The sequence below is a fragment of the Poromitra crassiceps genome (assembly GCF_964638095.1).
Source record: "Poromitra crassiceps genome assembly, chromosome: 14".
Lineage (NCBI taxonomy): Eukaryota > Metazoa > Chordata > Actinopteri > Beryciformes > Melamphaidae > Poromitra > Poromitra crassiceps.
In genome coordinates this window covers 29,350,248-29,369,300 of record NC_139633.1, presented here as the reverse complement: position 1 = coordinate 29,369,300, position 19,053 = coordinate 29,350,248, and the positions used below count along the sequence as shown (strand labels likewise).

General features: G+C 46.3%; 1 protein-coding gene across 1 annotated transcript in view; it reads right to left on the bottom strand.

Annotated features, from left to right (window-relative positions):
* Positions 1-15,962: 15,962 nt before the first annotated feature.
* The window catches only part of LOC310789122 (protein NLRC3-like), a gene marked incomplete at both ends in the record, with an annotated part of 126,101 nt that continues 123,010 nt past the window's right edge, over positions 15,963-19,053 (bottom strand). Inside the window, 2 exons of the mRNA XM_083650716.1 lie at positions 15,963-16,029; positions 16,185-16,358. Of these exons, the coding sequence (XP_083506842.1) occupies positions 15,963-16,029; positions 16,185-16,358 (241 nt within the window). The remainder of the gene's footprint in view (positions 16,030-16,184; positions 16,359-19,053) is intronic.

The following is a 19,053-nucleotide window of genomic DNA, read 5'->3' as shown; positions in this document are numbered from 1 at the left end:
CTTCAAATGCCTACATGGACTAGCTCCCCCTCCTTTACAGGAATTCATCCATAAAAATAGAATCACTGGACTCGGCACCAGGTCAGACACCAGAGGTGACTGCAAGGTCCATCGTAGAATGACCACGTTTGGTCAGAATGTCCTGTCGATAAAAGGCAGCCAAATATGGAACAGTCTCCCCGTCTCCATAAGGGACAGCCCCACCCTTGTCGCTTTCAAAGGCAGACTTAAAAAATGGCTGAAAACAAACCAGTCATGTGTCCACAGGTAGTATGTTTTTCTTCTCTTTTTTTTGTGTGTATTATTATTATGTATTTTTATTTTTATAAGAGTAATTGCTGCCATGTATTTTAGAGTGTATTGCTGCTACTTATGTTTTACGTAGTTTTAGAGTGTACTGCTGCTACCTATGTTCTATGTATGTTTTATTATGTTCTACGTTTTACGTTTTATGTTTCTTGTGTTTTATGTTTTATGGGGACAACGGATGGAAATGAGCCTTGTGCTAAATCCGGCAATTTTTACACTTTTACTATGTTCCAGGTTTTATTATCTGTTCTATGGTTTCTGTGTTCATTAATTTTGCACTGTCCCGTCCAAATAAACAAATAAATAAATAAATTTAAATCTGCCGAGTGTGGAAGAAAACAGAGTGGATGGACCACACCACTTTGGCGCATATTGCGGGGGTGGGCGGTGTCAACAGCCTATCAGAATGCGGTTTGTGTGGTGGCCACGTGGGTCACTTGTAAATCTGACCAATCAACAACCACACACGTGAATATCAAGTGGTAGACAGAAAAATGGACAAATTGCAAAACCTTGTAAATGTGTCTCTAATCTTGATATGAAACAGTTTGAGATGAGGTGTAGAGGGTCTGCTGTGCTGTGGCAACATGTTGGAAGTCAACTGAAATCATTTGACTCCTCAAATCATCAAACTAACAGTTTTTAACACAACAATCAGCAAATGAATCAGGATGATTTCAGCCACAGCTGCGCACACACATACACAGACGAGCGCGCGCAGATGCACGCACACACACACACACGCGCGCGCGCACATGCACATACACACACACACACACACACACACACACACACCTACACACACACACACACACACACACACACACACACACACACACACACACTCACACACACACACAGTTTGGTATTAAATAATAGTGAAATAAGCAGAATGGGTCAGATTTGTTTAATGGCAGATGTTGACACTTATATGCACACTACACACTCATCTCTTCATGAGCTCATATCAACAAGATATGATTTGATTTGAGGAACATTGTAATCACATGTTAAGTCAAAGTTATTAAAAAGTAAAACTTATATAAAAAGTATAGAATCAAATGTTTGAAACCAACACGATCAAACAATGTGAATTTAAGTTTAAATTGTTGGAAACATGAGAGATGTTTAGTTTGGTGACATGAATAAAATACAAATATAACAAAGGTCCAAAAGAAAGAGATTTTAACCTGTCAATCATCAACAACAGACTCTCAGGGGAACAATGACTCTGTGTGTGTGTGTGTGTGTGTGTGTGTGTGTGTGTGTGTGTGTGTGTGTGTGTGTGTGTGTGTGTGTGTGTGTGTGTGTGTGTGTGATCCTGTACAGAGTGAAGCATCATGTCAGCAGCTGTGTTTGGTCACAGTGTGCTTCTTTCTCACTCCTCTATCTGACACAGAGACACTGAGGCATCATCAGACCAGTCTAACATAAACCCAGGGTACAGAGGTTCAGTGAAGGTGCAGTTGAATGTGTGGAGATGAATCAGTTTGTCAGAGGAAACTGTGTAGAAAGACAGAGAGCCAGCAGGCCAGTCAAGATACACTGCGACTCTGTTAGAGACAGAGGAGGGGAGACGTATGACTGTGTCTCTGGCATTGTGCCGGGCAGAACAGGCTCTGTAACTGTTATCAGAGCACCTCAGCCTCCAGGACTTTTCATTCTGTCCAAGCCTACAGTCATAACCCCCTCCTCTCCTGTTGATTCCTCTGTAAGTCACTCCTATCTCAACCCCTCCTTCCCTCTCCACCTCCCAGTAACAGCGACCAGTCAGACCATCTCTACACAGCAGCTGATGATAGGAGTCAAATCTCTCTGGGTGATCAGGATATGGCTGCTCCTCTATCACACTCTTCACCTTTCTGTTGTCTTCAGACAGGAGGAGGTGTCTGTGTGCTGTGTTTGGGTCCAGTGTGAGTTCACAGGCATCTGATGAGAGAACAAGACTCAATACAGAAACTCTTTTGATTCTAATAGAGCTGTTTATTCTTTGTTGATTTATGAACACTTTGACCTTTAATTTCTTCACACTTTCATGCAGTGGCGTAGCCAGACTTGGCACATTGGGTGTGCCACAGAAAGAGAGGGTGTGCCAGGGGGCAGACCAATTTTTTTTGGGGCCTTTTCAAGCCAGATTTAGAGGAAAAATGGCGACATCTAGTGGACAAAAAAATCACTACATAGTGCCTTTAAGATAGGACCATGACCATAACCATCAATGTTTGCTCCTTTTCGCACTCATTATTAGCAGATAGAAGCAGTCAATTAAATTGTATTTTTTGGCAACATGTAAAACTACTTTGGTATCTAAAAAAAGTCTGCTGCTGCAGTGCAGGGAGGGTCTCATTTCTCTTCTACAAAAACAGTGAGGATACAGTATATATCTTTGGAGGCTCTCTCTCTCAGAGAGATCTGTAGCGTCAGTGTCCTCTGGCTCTGCACAAACTCCGGTGTGTTGTTGGCTGCGTTCCCCGCTGTTAACGTCATTGTTTCGGCTGCATCATCTTCTTCATCATCGTCTGTCTCTTCTCCACTGTACACCACGAATACAGGTGCGGGAACGGGTGCACTACAATCCGCACTTGTTGAGGGGGAGGGTGACAACGAGTCATCTTCTTCCTCGTCGTCAATGCGACGTTTCTTGCCTTTGCCGAAAAAGCTTAAAAGCGAGCTTTGTTTCATGTCTTCTTGATTTGGCGCTGCTGCTGCTGTGCGTGTGTTTGTTTACTTTATGTGGACGACAGCTTAACTAGTTTCCCATGATGCTCCGGGGCACATAGGTCAGCGGACAGTTGGACACAGTGCATGACAGCGTTGACATGTGTTTTGCAGACAAACAAAAAACTTTTTTTACCCCATTTTTTTTGGGTGTGCCAGCGGCCTGTCTGGGTGGCATTTGCACACCCTGGCACACCCGTGGCTACGCGCCTGCTTTCATGGTGACACATTCTATCAGCCATCATCTTCATTCACAGCAGGACTGAATGAAGACATGTCACAAGCTGCTGTGAGGGACTTTCCATGTGAGCAGTTGACTGTTTAATACTTTATTTTGCTGAAACAAAGGAGGCTATTCTCATGTCTCTGTCAAAGCAGAACACTGCTTTTAACAGCATTGATATCATTGACTAATGTCTTGAATATAGTCAAACATGTTCAAGTCCAAACTCTACTTCAATCTGCCTTTTCTCATGTTCATACCAGAGTAGAACACACACACACACACACACACACACACACACGCACGCACGCACGCACGCACACACACACACACACACACGCACGCACGCACGCACGCACACACACACACACACACGCACACACCACACACACACGCTCACGCACACACCAAGCTAGCTCCCTTGGGGCTGATTAACATGCTTTTATACTGGGGAGTGAGTTTAACTTCGCTACCACTCGGGAATCGGGAATCCACGCTGATTCAACTCGGTTACACATGCACACACCACACACCATACGCACGCACACACACACACACAACACGCACACACCAGACGAACAGACACCTCACCTCCCGACACGCACACAGACACCTCACCCCCCCCCCCCCCCCCCCCCCACACACACACACACACAGACACGTCACCCCCCACACACACAGGCACCTCACGCCCACACACACACATACACACACACCTCACCCCCACACACACCTCACCCCCCCCCCCCACACACAGACACCTCACCCCCCCCCCACACACACACACACACAAACACACGCACCTCACCCCCCCCACACACACACAGGCACCTCACGCCCACACACACACACACACACACACACACACACCTCACCCCCCCACACACACAGACACCTCACCCCCCACACACACACCTCATCCCCCCCACACACACACAGACACCTCACCCCCCACACACACACCTCATCCCCCCCACACACACACAGACACCTCACTCCCCCCCACCCCCACAGACACCTCACCCCCCACACACACCTCACCCCCCCCCCACACACAAACACCTCACCCCCACATACACACCTCACCCCCCCCACACCTCACCCCCCACACACACAGACACCTCACCCCCCACACACACAAACACCTCACCCCCACATACACACCTCACCCCCCCCCCCACACACACACCTCACCCCCCACACACACACACACACCTCACCCCCCACACACACAAACACCTCACCCCCACATACACACCTCACCCCCCCCACACACACACACCTCACCCCCCCACACACACAGACACCTCACTCCCCCCCACCCCCACAGACACCTCACCCCCACACACACCTCACCCCCCACCCCCACAGACACCTCACCCCCACACACAGACACCTCACCCCCCCCACACACACCTCACCCCACACACACAGGCACCTCACGCCAACACACACACACACACACACACACACACACCTCACCCCCACACACACACACACCTCACCCCCACACACACACCTTACCCCCCACACACACAGACACCTCACCCCCCCCCACACACACACACACACACCTCACCCCCCCACACACACACCTTATGCCAAGTGTCATGCTATTCGGCATAGCACCACCTACTGGCAAACACAGAAAGCGCTTTATCTCGATAACCTCTCTATCTCTTTATCTCGATAACCTTTATCTCGACACCTCACCCCCCCACACACACAGACACCTCACCCCCCCCACAAACACCTCACCGCCCCTCCCACACACACAGGCACCTCACGCCCACACACACACACACACACACACACACACACACACACACACACACACACACACACACACACACACCTCACCCCCCCCACACACACAGACACCTCACCCCCCACACACACCTCACCCCCCACACACACCTCACCCCCCCACACACACACACACCTCACCCCCACACACACCTCACCCCCACACACACACCTCACCCCCCACACACACAGACACCTCACCCCCCCCACACACACCTCACCCCCACCCCCCCCCCACACACACACACACACACACACACACACAGACACCTCACCCCCCCCCCACACACACACACACCTCACCCCCACACACACACACCTTACGCCAAATGTCATGCTATTCAGCATAGCACCACCTACTGGCAAACACAGAAAGCGCTTTATCTCGATAACCGTTAGTCCGATCAACTTCAAACTTGGGGAATGCGCTTAGGGCAGGTGTGGGCAACATGTTTTTCCGGAGGGCCGTACTGACTTACATCAAGTAAGCGAAGGGCCGCATATTGGAGATTATACCTGCCACCACTCCTGATTTTCACGGGAGTCTTCCTACTTTTAACCCTCTCTCCCATTGAGATTGGTAATTTCTTGTTAATCTTTGGATATAATAGTGATACAAATCCAATGGCTGTGGCCAAATGTAGTGGCCAAAAGATAGCCTAGCCCTATTCCATATTCCAGATTGAAATGTTATAACAGAAGTGGAGTATTGGCCAGAATGACATGAACATTTGGACAGTTATTCAGCGGGTATCTTGCATGTTGCGTTCAGGTGCACTGTAAAAAAAGAAGGAAAAAAGAAAAAGAAAAAAAATGCAAATTCATCGTGAGCCACACACCGCATGCGGCCCGTATTTTGTCCATGTGTGGCTTAGGGGGACCTGATAGAGTGCAGCGCTGAATTTCGTGCAATTGGCATAGCGCCACCTACTGGCAACACAAATTTTGTTTATCTCGAGAACCATTCGGCGGATCGACTTCACACTCGGGGAATGCGTTGAGGGGGACCTCACGGATTTCAGTGCCGGATTTCATGCAATTCGGCATAGTGCAACCTACCGATACCTTACACACACACACACACACACACACACACACACACACACACACACACACACACACACACAGTATAATACCAGCAAACTAGATTTGAAGGCCGCATAGTGGCCTGATAATCAAGTATGTTATATATCCTATAATAAAATTGCCTAGATGGATGGGCGGGCGTGTGGTGTCTGTCAGTCACGATTTGATTTAGTTTTGTGTCACGAAAGTGACATCGCCCGATGTCACTTTGGTGACGTTCAGTGCCAAAAAAATACCCTTAGACCTCAGGGTGTTAATATCCCTATACTATTCAGGGGTTGACAGTGTGTCTGTGACCTGAGGGTGTTAATATCCCTATAATATTCCTATAGGGGTTGACAGTGTGTCTGTGGTGCTTGAACCCGAACCCGTTCGGAGCCCAAGTGGCGCGTGGGTCGGAGTCCTTTTCAGACTGAAAACATAACTTGTCTGAGATGACAGGTTGAGAGGCGGGTCATAGTAGCATGTCGATGATTTTATTTGACAATTATGGGGACTGGATTGGGCCTTGGCCAATCCTGGCGTGTTGCACCCACAAATCGAGTGGGATTCAGCGTGTTGTGGTGCTCTCCTCAGGAAGAGCCTGGTGACATGAGGTTTAGTGGCTGAGTGGAGCTTGGCGAGCCACAGGCAGCCAGCTGCCGGATCGAAGAGTGCAGCCCGTTGGCCTGGAATCTCCGAGGTGCGACCCCTGACAACAGGCTCTCAGGCACGCGCCATTAACGCTATTGCGGTAAATACAATAGCAATGCGAGTTTTAACAAGCCAGTTACATTTCTTTGCATTCTTAGGCATAACCGTTTTCTTTATTGTGTATATCAACATACAATTGGCCAGGTTAGTAGTTAGTTTATTGGATAGGAATTCTGCCAGATGACAGGCACTAGGCGCCATTTTCTCCTTCATTTAGAAGAGAAAATTATCCTGAAATGAAGATTTGATTGACAGCTGCCATGTCGTGATATGATTGGATGAAATGGGGTAGAAATTTGATAGTACTATGTGACGTCAGCAAATTTTAGATTACTGTTATGAATGAAATCTTGAAAAATGAACTTTTGATGTGAAAAAGTGTGAAAAACTAAATAATGTGATTAGTATTATTGTGATTTTTATTATTGTGATTTTTCTGGGTTCAGCTCGACTTTAAAGCCCCATTCACCAACTTTTCCAAGTTTTACTATTGGGGAAACTGCGCCCTCTATACGTGCAATAGTATCGGTATCGATATCGCCATTCAAAGTCAACAAAACACAGCACCAGAAAGCTCTATGTACATGTGACATTGGGTACTCACCACGTGATGCAAGAATAATCCATAGTTACGTGAAACGTCATTTTCGTATCAAATCCGCACCGAGTTACTTCCTTGTTTTACTGAACAGAGCACTTCCGCTGTACAGCGCAAGCGCGGTATGCCGCTCATGCTGTCTACGGGAACGCAGGCACCTTTGGAGGGCGCTGTGTGACCAATAGAGGTGACATTCTCCCTCTTAGAATACACTGGACCATCTTCAATGACTAAAAAGCTGTTATATTAAGGTGAAAAAGTTACTGATGGGGGTTTTAAAGCTCCCCTCCTGTCAGTTTCTCCTCGCTGTTTCACGTTTATGTTCTATGAAAATGTACATGTGCATGCGCTGTAACAACACACATCACCATTTGTGCCAAAGAGCTTACATTGATAAGAACCAAAGCCTAGTTTGTTCCACTGCAACATATGACTGGAGGCGCTGTTGTAAAAGAAGCAGAACAGTGTCTTGTCTATCTTGTCTTCAGTATACTCTTTGTCTGCAATACAATGGAAGTGAGCGGCCATACTGTTTCCAGTCATATCTCAGTGAAAAACATTATTTGAGAAGCCAAAACATTGCTTATTGTCAACAAACCGGCCAACAGATATGAAAGCTGATGGGCTTTATGGAAAGAGCGTGACTCAAACCGGTTAAAAGTTATTATCGCACCATTTTGAGCCTGGTGAACTTAAGCCTCTTTTACACAGAGAGCCTGGAATATAATATGTGTAAAGAGGATCCACCATTAGACTTCCTCTGCCCTTTGACACAGAACCAAGCAGCCCGGCCATATTTCTGCCCCGCAGTGCTTTTAGACAACGTGACTAGCGTTTCAGCATGATGTTCTATCGTTGCCATGGAGATGTGAACTAACTAGCCTATATTATATACCTGCTGCTGAGGGGAATAAACATATTGTGGGTGATCAGAGTGAATATCCTCACCTATGACTTACAGAGGGATTTATCAGATGCACACAAACAAGAAGATAGAAAAAAGAAAAAAAAACGTTTGCAAGCTGCGGGCATATTGGGAGAATAACAGTGATAGGTCCTCTAACAGATCAGGTCGTTAAATTTATTATGTCCGAGGAGTCTATTTAACGAGCAACTTTCAATAATCATCTGATCGACTTTATGGAGCACAGAGGCAGCAATGCATACAGGTAACACAAGGCTCCTACCTTTGGTTCCAGTTTTTTGTAAAGCATATTCACATGCTGTGAAGTAGCCTAATTACGTCTGTTCTGAAAGCGTGTTGACTGGACGCCCGCCTGTCAAACAGCTGCAGTCTGCTTTTAATAACGTTGTCGGTATCGATGTCAATATAGACCACTTGGTTTCTACTTTTAAAAGTTTGACTGTCTGGTTATGTCACTTTCAGAAGAGCAGAACTCGTCTCAGGCACGGTGGGTGACGCGAGGCGTACAGCTGCTCGAGTGAATATTCACCACACAGTTGGGATATAGGCTACTAAGAGCACAGTGTGAATACTATAATGTTAGTTGTTTTTCATAAGGAAACGCACAACAGGCGAGACAGACTGCAGATATGCTTATTGCTTTGTTTAACTTATTTCTGATAGTAGAACTTCCATCTTGAGGTGGTTTTCCCTCAGTCCTCCTGTCACTTTTTAAAAATAAATTAGCAGATTCCTGTCTTCCTGGAGCTTAGCCTTTTAGACAGATGTTGATTCGGCGCTGATACTACCTCTGGTCACAGAACAAAAGGTGGAACAAAATGATACTACCTCTGGTCACGGAACAAAAGGTGGAACAAAATGATACTACCTCTGGTCACAGAACAAAAGGTGGAACAAAATGATCCTCCACTCCACATTTATCACTTTTACACAGGGGGCGAGACGTAATAATCCCACAACGATCCCGCCTTTCACAGGCTGTGTAAAAGGTGCTTTAGTTAGCAAACGTAGCCAATGGGCTAACAGCTAGCTAATGCCAGAGGCTAACGCCAGCTATTTGCTGTAACACACTGTAATGTATTATCTGAATATACGTCACTCATCTGATGTCATCACCCGTTTTTACCAAAAGCTCATTTTTTAGGACTTTGTGCCCAAAATAAAGTTATTTGTCATCAAAATACACTGGTGAACACTGTGGCTAATCAGCAGACCAGGGCATAACCCAGCAACACATGACATATCGTCAATAAAATTGGGAGTGTCAGTGTGGACGTCCAACTGACGTCCGGCAGGCGGGCGTTGTGCCATTTTTTTTCATTGGGTTGATGGATTAAACCCAGCCAAAATCAAGAAGGGAGCAGAGGAGTGATGTCATCAGACAGTTGTGATGGCTAAGTGGGTGGGCTTCAGTGATGTCATCAGACAGTTGTGATGGCTAAGTTGGTGGGTGGGCCTGGAGGTCTTGCGTGCACATAGCGTGGATGTCCAGTGATATAGGACAAAAGCTGGCTATGACAACTATGATGTCACTCAGTGGTGATGGCTAAGTAGGTGGGCCTGAGTAATATCATCAGTGATGTCACTCGAAATTTTCACAACAGCATGGGCTTCAGGAAAGCCCTTTGAGCCTGTATGATATGACACATTTAGTTCAGTTTCTCCTTATATTTACGCATCTACTTCTTCCTTTCTTCTTTCACAAGCAAAAGACCAGGCAAGGCCTGACAACAGCAGTGCCATTTGCAACTATTTTTTATCTGACATTCTCCATTAAAGTAGCTATGAAACTGTTTAAGTGGTGAGTGAGAGTGGTGTGAGAATAGTAGGCAAACACTGCTTTGTTTCATGTATCTGGTTTGTGTATGCACAGTCCTATGGTCAGTTAGGGAAGCTGGCTCTTTTGAAATCTTCAAAACTAGACTCAAAACCCATTTATTTTCCCAATCATATGGTTGTGTTTGATGGTTGTGTTTGATGGTGTCATTCGCTGGAAACATTTATTAGCTGTTGAGTATATATAATCCTGAATTGCTGAGCGGGCTGTCTCAAGCCAGCAATGTCAGTATAAACTTAGACTTAGACCTAATTTAATAATATGGCATCAGTCGACCAAGTAGCTTAGATAGAAAATCTAATAGCTGGTGAATAAACTTAGTCCTGAACTGCTGAGCAGGCTATCACAAGCCAGCAGTATCAGTCTAAACTTAGACCTAGACTACCTAGACCTGAATTAGCAGTATAGTATTAGTCATTCTAGTAGTATGGACAGAATATCTAATATCCGCTGAATAAACTTAGTCCTGAACTGCTGAGCAGGCTGTCTCAAGCCAGCAGTATCAGTATAAATCTAGACTTGATTTTGAAGTATTTTGTAGTATAGTATCAGTTGTCCCAGCAGTACAGTATAGACAGGAAATTATTAGCTGCCAAACTTAGTTCCACCTCTGCGCAGATTCCTTCGTACTGGCTCTCCCCTCTTCTCTCTCTCCTCCTCAGGTGTCCTTCACTGGCCTGACTTGCACCCCTGCCCGCCCGTCGACCGCCACCGCAGCCCTCGATCCGATCCTCATCGTCCTGGCCACCTGTCGTCACTCTGGCCCATCTACCCACTACTCGTTCGCCTGCCTGATGCCCTCCCCCGGCCTCATCATCACCACCGACCCCTAGCCTATCCTCATCATCCTGGCCACCTGTCGTCACTCTGGCCCATCTACCCACTACTCCTTTGCCTGCCTGACGGCCTCCCCCCCTTCCCCGGCCTCATCATCACCACCGACCCCTATCCTCCCCTCCTCTCCTCTTGGTCGATGTCACGAATGTGGACTCATGGATCCCTCAGATCACCCTCGTGGAACTCCTGATCATTTCCCCCCTTTTCACCTCGCTAATTAGCTAGTATTCCCAAAACTTACTAACACTTAAAGACTCCATTTTCTATTTATTTTTGGACTCTACCTTTTTACACTTTCAACTTTCTTCCCTGATCTTAGGATCATTTAAAGACTACATTTTCGTATTCCTTTTGTTGGACTGCTATTTACATTTTTTCAATGTTCTGTTCTTTTGTAAATTTTATTTCTATAATGTGAAACTCTGTAAATGGTTAGCCCGGCCAGCATCTTCTCGGCCTGTCCCGGAGGGGGGTCCCCAGAGGGGGTCCATAGTTGGGCCCCTACAGTACATCGGCCCTCACAAGGTTCCTCCTCAGCCAACAAGTCACTGAGGTAATCCATGTGGTGGAAAGGTTTCCTTGCGTGCACTGGGGGTGAGGGGGGGGGGGGGCCCGCTGTGATACTCAACTGGCGGCCCGCGGGCGCCCCCTGTGTGGCCCGCGATGGAATTTCATTTATTTTATTTTATTTACAGTGCACCTGATGCATGCATGCAAGATACCCGCTGAATAAGTGTCCAAATGTTCATGTCATTCTTGCCAATACTCCTGCCCAATACTTATAGCATTTCAGTCTGGAATATGGAATATCTTCCAATAATCTATGATTTAGCTGCTAAATTGTCAAATACCGCCGTCTGCTCGCTACCCAGGCACTTATGTATGTACTTAAAGGACGGCTTTACCGTGGGGGATATGAATATATATTAAATCTCACGCCCCTAAGGTTTTCGAATCCGTTGAAATTTTTGAAATTGGAGCTTCACTCCCAGAGATATCAAGCATCTCTCACATATTTTTTGGGCCAGCCGACGCGTTTCGCGTCATCTGGCCCAAGTCCGCCTTGCGGAAGTCGTGCACCTATGAACTACAACTGTTGTGAGCCATGGTCCCGCCTCTAGAGGTCCTCCACGCCCCTTCAGAGGTCTTCAACAAAAATTAAAAGGCAGCCATCTTTTTCAACCGCCTAGCCTGCTGTAGCTAATATTAGCTTCCCATAGTTCCTTGCAAAGAGACCGATCTCGGGAACGGAAGCACGGACAGACACGGGACTGGCGGCATTGGAAAGCTCGTCAAATTTTACATCTAGTAGTAGGTGGGTTGAAGTAACGAAATCAACGCTGAGCAATGTACCCGTTTTTACACATTTTTACAGAAAATAGTTACAACATCAGATGCGCGTAACTCCTACGAAAATGCCTTAAAATGCATGAATTTTTTTTTATGAAGACATCTCCCGACATATACTACCGTTTAAATTTGGTGCAATTTGGAGGCAATTTTATTTTCGATTTATTTCTTCTTCTCTGTATGTTTTATTGTCGAAGCCTTCTTCTTCTTCTTCTTTGAGTTTTATGGCGGTTGGCAAACATATATGTGCATTACCGCCACCTACTGGAGTTTGATATCAGCCAAATGCCTGAGGGGTGGGCATGAAAACGAAGGCCACGCGAGCCCAGTGCATTGTGGGAAATGTAGTATTTCGGATTTCGGTTGATATCTCTGTGAGTAAACCTCCAATTTCAAAAATGTCAACGGATTCGAAAACCTTAGGGGCGTGAGATTTAATATCTCACGCCCCCTAGTTAGTTAGGTTAAAGGCCGGCTTTTCCCCCACGGAAAAGCCGGCCTTTAACCTAACTAACTATCCAGTGTGCACAACATTGTCAGACTAAACTCCGGCTGACACCCCAAAAACCTACAATCCGCTACAGAAAAATGTATATTGATTGTTTATTAACTGGCCCCTGGCCTTCTATTATTTCACGAAAGTGGCCCCCGGGCAAAGCAAGTTGAGTATCCCTGCCGTAGATCGTCGATGCGCGGCTCGCGAGACGATGGCGGCTCTAGACTCTTTCATTGTTCGGCTCCACACCGCCCTGTCCCACCTGGAGGGGAAGGACACCTATGTAAGAATGCTGTTCGTGGACTACAGCTCAGCATTCAACACCATAGTACCCTCCAGGCTGGTACGCAAGCTCAAGGATCTGGGACGCAATGTGCGACTGGATCCCGGATTTCCTGACAGACCGCCGCCAGGTGGTGAGGGTGGGCAACCTCACCTCCTCACCACTGACCATCAGCATAGGAGCGCCCCAGGGGTGCGTCTCCAGCCCCTTCTGGTACGACCTCTACACCCACGACTGCGTGGCGACTCAAACTTCGAACACCATCGTGAAGTTCGCAGACGACACAGCGGTCGTGGGGCTGATCTCGGGGGGCGACGAGACGGCCTACAGAGAGGAGGTGGGGGCCCTGGAACAATGGTGCCAGGACAACCACCTCTCTCTGAACGTCTCCAAGACCAAGGAGATCATTGTAGACTACAGGAGGGGGGGGGGGCAGGCTGCACAGAAACCACACCACGCCACCACATCAGAAAACACCAGCCAGAGTCAGTGAATGTGCTCGAAATTAGAGTGCAAAAGGTATTCATAAAAGGGACTATATCTTGAAAAGTAAAAAAAACCGGCAGAAAACCCTTGAAAGTGCACTTTTTTCAGAGGCTGTCATTTCATAATGGAACTGTCTAGTAACAAAATTTCTTCTTTGGAAGAAGCAGGAGTGTTCAATGTTTCATTAAAGTCCAGCCCTGTCAATATAGCCCTAATAGAAAAAATTCTATAGCTGTTTTCAACTGAATGGAAGTGAATCTGGCACAGGCTCCAGACAATTTTACTGAAGCGCTGTGGCACTCAATGTGTTAACATACACAAATAGTGTAGTAGCCGTACTGTACCGTACTGTAGCTGCTACCATTACGTATGTCAAATGTTTAACTGTATGTTTAATAAGGAATATGCTATTTGCACCCGTATGTCAAATACGCCGAATTTAAAACGCCGAGTTTAATTGTATGTTTAATAAGGAATATGCTATTTGCACCTATATGTCAAATACGCCGAATTTAAAATGTTTAAGCACGGCTAAAGTATGCACAGGACATGTGCACCTATGTGCAGTGAATATGCCACTGTCTCTGACTTGTCTTATCACTTTTGTGATAGCCTTATTGCTTGTTGTGTCTCTTGTTGTTTTTGCACTCATATGCCCTACATTTGTACTATGTTGTAAACGGAGTCCGCAGCACAAGAATTTCACACGTGATACTTGTACCATGGAGTGACAATAAAAATCTTGAATCTTGAATCTTGAATCATTGACGGCTCGCTGCTATATATATATATATATATATATATATAAATTATAGAGTCGGTCTGAATGTTTTTATGATTTTTATAATTGTTTCTAACATTTTTATCATTGGTTCTAAAATTTTTATCATTGGTTTTATCATTGAATAAACTAAAAACTAAATCAAACGCTTACTGTGTGGTTTTGCGGTAAAAGTGGCTCTCCTCTTGACTTGACCGGCTAGTCTGGCTCTCATGGAGAAAATAGTGAGGATCACTGGGTTAGGCGATAGATTAGCTACAGCCTAATTTAGGCTGTAGACCTGTTATAGTGTTCAGGCTAAAATCAGACTAGAGTAGAATAGGACAGGGCAGACTAGGCTGTAGATTAGCTAGATTCCCTGTGTTCTAGTTAGTTCCGGTTAATGCTAGATAGAGTAGTCAGATTGTCTGATTTGCTCCCCCCTTTTCCTGCTCTCTCCTCTCTCAGACTCTAATGGCTCATTTCCACCACATATAACAGCACAGTACAGCTCTACTCGACCTGGTCTTACTCGTCTCTACTTGATATAGACTCTGTTTCCATAGCAAGTTTACTCGCCTCCGCCCACACCTGGTCATCATAGCGACCGCATATCTGTCCTCTGCCCATAGCCGAAGTAGCCTATAACGTATAACGTTAAAATTAAATCCATACACGGAACTTTTAAACTGGTTATGAAATACTGGTGTCTCTAAATGACCTACCTAATGACATGGGCAAATGTGACAATCGGCTAGGAGAATGGATATCACTTTGTTGTTACTCAAACTCACATGAATGCGCTGCGTGGGGGACGGGAGCTACGGGGAGAAGGGAAGCCAGCCCACTAACCCGGCGGCAACTCACCAGGCAAGACCGCGGCTTCAGTAAACCCCCGCCTCCAGCCTAGTGGAGCCGACGTAGCACACAACTACAAAGGGCTTCCCGAGGAGCAGACTTTTTCTCTCTCAAAACAATTAAAAACCACCGTCATGTTAAAGCTGAGCAAGGAGATCGATTTTATTTCACCAGAGCCGAAGGCAGCAACACAAAAGACTGATGGAAATAACAGAAGAGAAGGTAAGCCCCACTAAACTGGTCTCCAGCATTGACAGTAGATACAGTCAATACGATTCTGCCTGACCAATCAGTCATCTGCAGTGTTTTCACGTCACTGTATGGTACCGGGTCCACAGCGCTGGAACCTCAACAAAGCAGGGACCAAAACTAGCACGACTCAACCCCGACTCAACCCGGGCTGTCCACGTTTTTGATCGGAATGAGACAAAAAAGCGAGACGAGCTGGGCGGGGCCGCGCTGATACCAGCCGTGGAAATGGGCCATTAAGCATGGCACTCATTCTACTGTAAAGCATGGCATCCCCTCCTTTCCCTGTTCTCTCCACATACTCTCTCTCATACTCCGCCTGCGCTCCCTCCCCACCTCCTCCCACAGTGTCTCAGAAACACACTCGCCAAGTTTGAAGTTGATCGGATGAACGGCTCTCGAGATGTGTGATAAACAGAGAACATACAGACAGAGGGGCGTGCATTTATTAAGGAGATACACACTTACACCTCCTCGGAACTGGTTTCAACCTCTGGACTCCACCATGGTCCACACTGTGGGGGGAACAAAGTCAGACCAGAGTATTCTATTTGATGACTGAAACAAAACCTTCCCTATGAAGGGTTTTCCATACAATAGGGACCGTTCGTTATTTGTGGAAGGGGTCACTGGAGGAAATAGGGGAGGGTGATGCTTTTTAAATATATACCTGAGAGAGTCCAGTCTCCAGTGTGGATCCTCCAGTCCAGCAGAGAGCCTCTCCACTCCTGGGCCTCCTGAATGATTGTAGCTCAGGTCCAGCTCTCTCAGATGGGAGGGGTTGGAGCTCAGAGCTGAGGCCAGAGAAGCACAGCCTTCCTCTGTGAGCAGACAGCCTGACAAACTGTGCACACACACACACACAGACAGACACACACACACACACACACACACACACACACACATTTCATTTTCATTTATTTGTTTATTTGAATAGGGACAGGTACACATACATATAGGGCTCTATCGTTGCATCGGCGTAGAAACTGCGTTTATGGCCTGGCGCAGCCCAGATTAGTGGGTGTGGACCAGCGCACTCGATATCTTGGTGCCGGCGCTACACGCGGCCTCAAGCATTATAACCACGCCTTTTAAGCATAAAATTATGCACCATCTGCTCATTGGTGAAGTGCAGTAAAGAGTCACACGCTTGCCTTTTAAGCTCCAATTCCAGGAGAAATCCAGTAAAACCAGACAAAGCCAAGCGCTCTGCTCCCCCAACCCCTCCCTTCATCCCGTCTGTCTGTCACCATATATAGGCTATTATTCCATATTATTATGCTTCTCAAACCAATCTAACTGCAGTTTAAATACTGCAAGCATGTAAATACGCTACACTATAGCAAAATCAATGTGAAAAGAATGTTCTCAACGCATCAGCTAGAAAAATATAGCCTATCCCTATATGATGAGATTAATTAGATTGGTGAAAGATTGTCCAGAAAGATATCATTTTCTCTCCCCTGCTGCAGGTAGGATGATGCACATAAATATAGCCTACATTATGTAAAGTCATTGCAGAAATGTGTTTTTATTGTAAAACTAAATGTGAAGTAGGGCCAAGTTATTGGAGCAGACATCACAGTATAGCACATGACAGTAGAAGCGCGTTACGCTGTCACTTATCTAAATCACGTTAAATCGACGAGGGATATATATAGGCCCAGGATGACATATGTGTTTCACATAGGGTGGTGTTTTCATTTCGATGTTTTATTTGGTCCAATATTGAAATGTTCTACAATTGCAGGTTGTGTTACCATTACACATTATTTAGATCTACCTTTATATCTATTTCGGCTCATTTGGTTGCTATTTAGTAGCGAAATGGATTAGCCCAGTGCATGGTGGGAGATTTCACAAGCCAGGCAGTGAACTTACAACTTATTTTTTCTATGGGACGTGTGTTGTGTCTGTCTGAGCGAGGGAGTCAGAGAGAGAGAGTCGTATTGTGCCTGTCAGACTGAGGAGAGAGAGCGAGTGACACAGAGAAGGGTGACAGAGGAGAGCCAGAGGAGCGCTCCACGCAACCAGCGCACTGAATAGGCCTGGTTTTCAAAAGTGCAAAGCGCTAAATTAACGCCAGGTCGGAAGATATCATTAGGCCGGTATTTAAGGCCGAAACGCCCATTCTCGCCCATTCAGGGAGTGCGCCACGCCCATTCCGCCTAAAGCGCATTTGGCAGCCTAAAGCCCTGTTGATATCTTCCCGAGGCAGGCGCAAGGCACGTTTTTTTTGCGTTTAAGGCCCTTTTTAGCGCCGAAGGCCTGTGGGAGAATAGGGGCCATAGTGTTCACAAAATAAAATGTCAATAAACCTATGATGTGTTGTACCAAAGCATGTATAGCCCAGGGCTAGTTTGCAATGCCAGTCCCTAGATGTAACCAAACATTCCTGTAAAATAAAAAATAATAATACACAAAAATACAGCAAAATACAGTAAAAAGACACATAGCAAAGATCAGATAGGCTACTAAAAGTAAAATCCAGGTCAAATTTCAATACAGTAACAATTCAAATATCACAGTTAAGACAGTTCAAATTATGTTCAGTTTAGTTAGGAGTGTGTACTTATTGTACACACTCCTAAGAGTGTGTACAAACCTGGTGGAGCTTCAACCAGTCTTTGACGTTTTTATTAAAACCCTTATTGCACCCTTTCCACTGGTGTCCCTCAGGGTTCTGTTCTAGGTCCTTTCCTGTTCCTCCTCTACATGGGTTCACTTAGTCACATCATTTCATCTCACGGTTTTTCCTATCACTCCTTTGCCAACGACACACAGCTTTACCTTTCCTTCCCCCCCTCTGACACTTCAATCGGGTCACGGATCTCTGCCTGCCTGAAAGACGTTGGTGTCTGGATGGCTGCTCACCACCTCAAACTCAACCCTGAAAAAACCGAGATCATTTTCCTCCCTGGCAAAGAATCCGCCCTGACTGACCTCTCCATTTCCATTGACAACCACATCGTAACTCCATCTCAAACAGCTAAGAACCTGGGAGTGATCCTCGACCACCAACTCACCTTCTCTGCCTACATTGCCGCAACAGCACGCTCCTGCAGGTTCTCCCTCTTCAACATTCGCAAGATCGGCCCATTTCTCACCAGAGAAGCTACACAAATTCTGGTACAGTCATTGGTCTTGTCGCGCATCGACTATTGCAATGTCCTTTTGGCAGGCCTCCCTGTTTCAGAAATACTTCCTCTTCAGCTCATTCAGAACACAGCAGCCCGTCTGGTCTACAATTTACCTAGATTTCCCCATGTCACCCCCCTTTTCCGAGAGCTTCCCATCCTGGCACGCATCAAATTCAAAACTCTGGCACTGGCTTTCAAGGCCGTTCACCAAACAGCCCCCTCGTACTTACAGTCTATGGTCACTTTCCAAACCTCTCACCGCCCCGCTCCGCCCCTCCACTAGTGCAGGACGTCTCTCCCCTGCTACGTGGGCTCAGAAGCCGCTCTCGGTCGAGACTCTTCTCGTACCTGGCCCCAAAATAGTGGAATGAACTTCCCTCTGACATCAGGACTGCCGCA